This window comes from Aptenodytes forsteri, unplaced genomic scaffold, assembly GCF_000699145.1.
Source record: "Aptenodytes forsteri isolate BGI_AS27 unplaced genomic scaffold, ASM69914v1 Scaffold236, whole genome shotgun sequence".
NCBI lineage: Eukaryota > Metazoa > Chordata > Aves > Sphenisciformes > Spheniscidae > Aptenodytes > Aptenodytes forsteri.
The window spans coordinates 169,649-170,591 of NW_008794456.1; the positions used below are offsets into that span (position 1 = coordinate 169,649).

At 57.3% G+C, this 943-nt stretch overlaps 1 protein-coding gene across 1 annotated transcript in view; it reads left to right on the forward strand.

Moving 5' to 3' along the window:
- LOC103908347 (sialoadhesin) overlaps positions 1-943 on the forward strand; it is a 57,154-nt gene that overhangs the window by 38,434 nt on the left and 17,777 nt on the right. Inside the window, exon 8 of the mRNA XM_019474965.1 lies at positions 828-938. Coding sequence (XP_019330510.1) covers positions 828-938 — 111 coding nt within the window. The remainder of the gene's footprint in view (positions 1-827; positions 939-943) is intronic.

Consider the following 943-nt stretch of genomic DNA (forward strand, 5'->3'; position numbering starts at 1 on the left):
GGGTCCCCGAGAGACGAGGGTCCCTTTGTGCCAGGGGCTGCGCAAAGCCCCCGAGTCAAAACCAAGTCTCTGCCCCAAATGTCTTGGGTCCAGTTGAAAGGGGGGTTTCAGCCCTCCAGGGTAGAAGCTGCGAGAAATGCAACAATTTCTGGTCATGAGCAGCATTTGAAGGTACCGTTAAGTGGTATTTGCTGCAGCAGGGACCCGTCTGTTCATTGCAGCATCTCCCACTCCTCCACTAATCTGTTACACACCATAAACCGCTGGGAGGTTACTAGCCGAGGAACCAGCTATGATAATAACAGCTGGGGTCCCCGCCAGACGAGGGTCCCTTTGTGCCAGGGGCTGCGCAAAGCCCCCGAGTCAAAACCAAGTCTCTGCCCCAAATGTCTTGGGTCCAGTTGAAAGGGGGGTTTCAGCCCTCCTGGGTAGAAGCTGCGAGAAATGCAACAATTTCTGGTCATGAGCAGCATTTGAAGGTACCGTTAAGTGGTATTTGCTGCAGCAGGGACCCGTCTGTTCATTGCAGCATCTCCCACTCCTCCACTAATCTGTTACACACCATAAACCGCTGGGAGGTTACTAGCCGAGGAACCAGCTATGATAATAACAGCTCGGGAGCTTTTGCAAGTCAGGGGAAAAATAAAATAGCCCTGGGTTTGGCTTTGACATTTCTGTGAGTAAATATAACCCGCTTACGTAAAGGGGAAAGCAGCTCGGGGGAGCAGCTGCGCGGGTCGGGGGTGGACGTGCCCCACGTGCAGGTAGCAGGTAGCGGCCGCGCTGCTGGGACCTCCCGAGCTGCAGCGTCCTCTCCCCTCCCACAGACCCCCCCCGGACCCCCACCATCACGCTCTTCCAGGAGTCGCAGGGCGGCAGGCTGGTCATCGTCCACTGCGCCGTGGACAGCCCCCCCCCAGCCACCGCTGCGCCGGCATGCAAC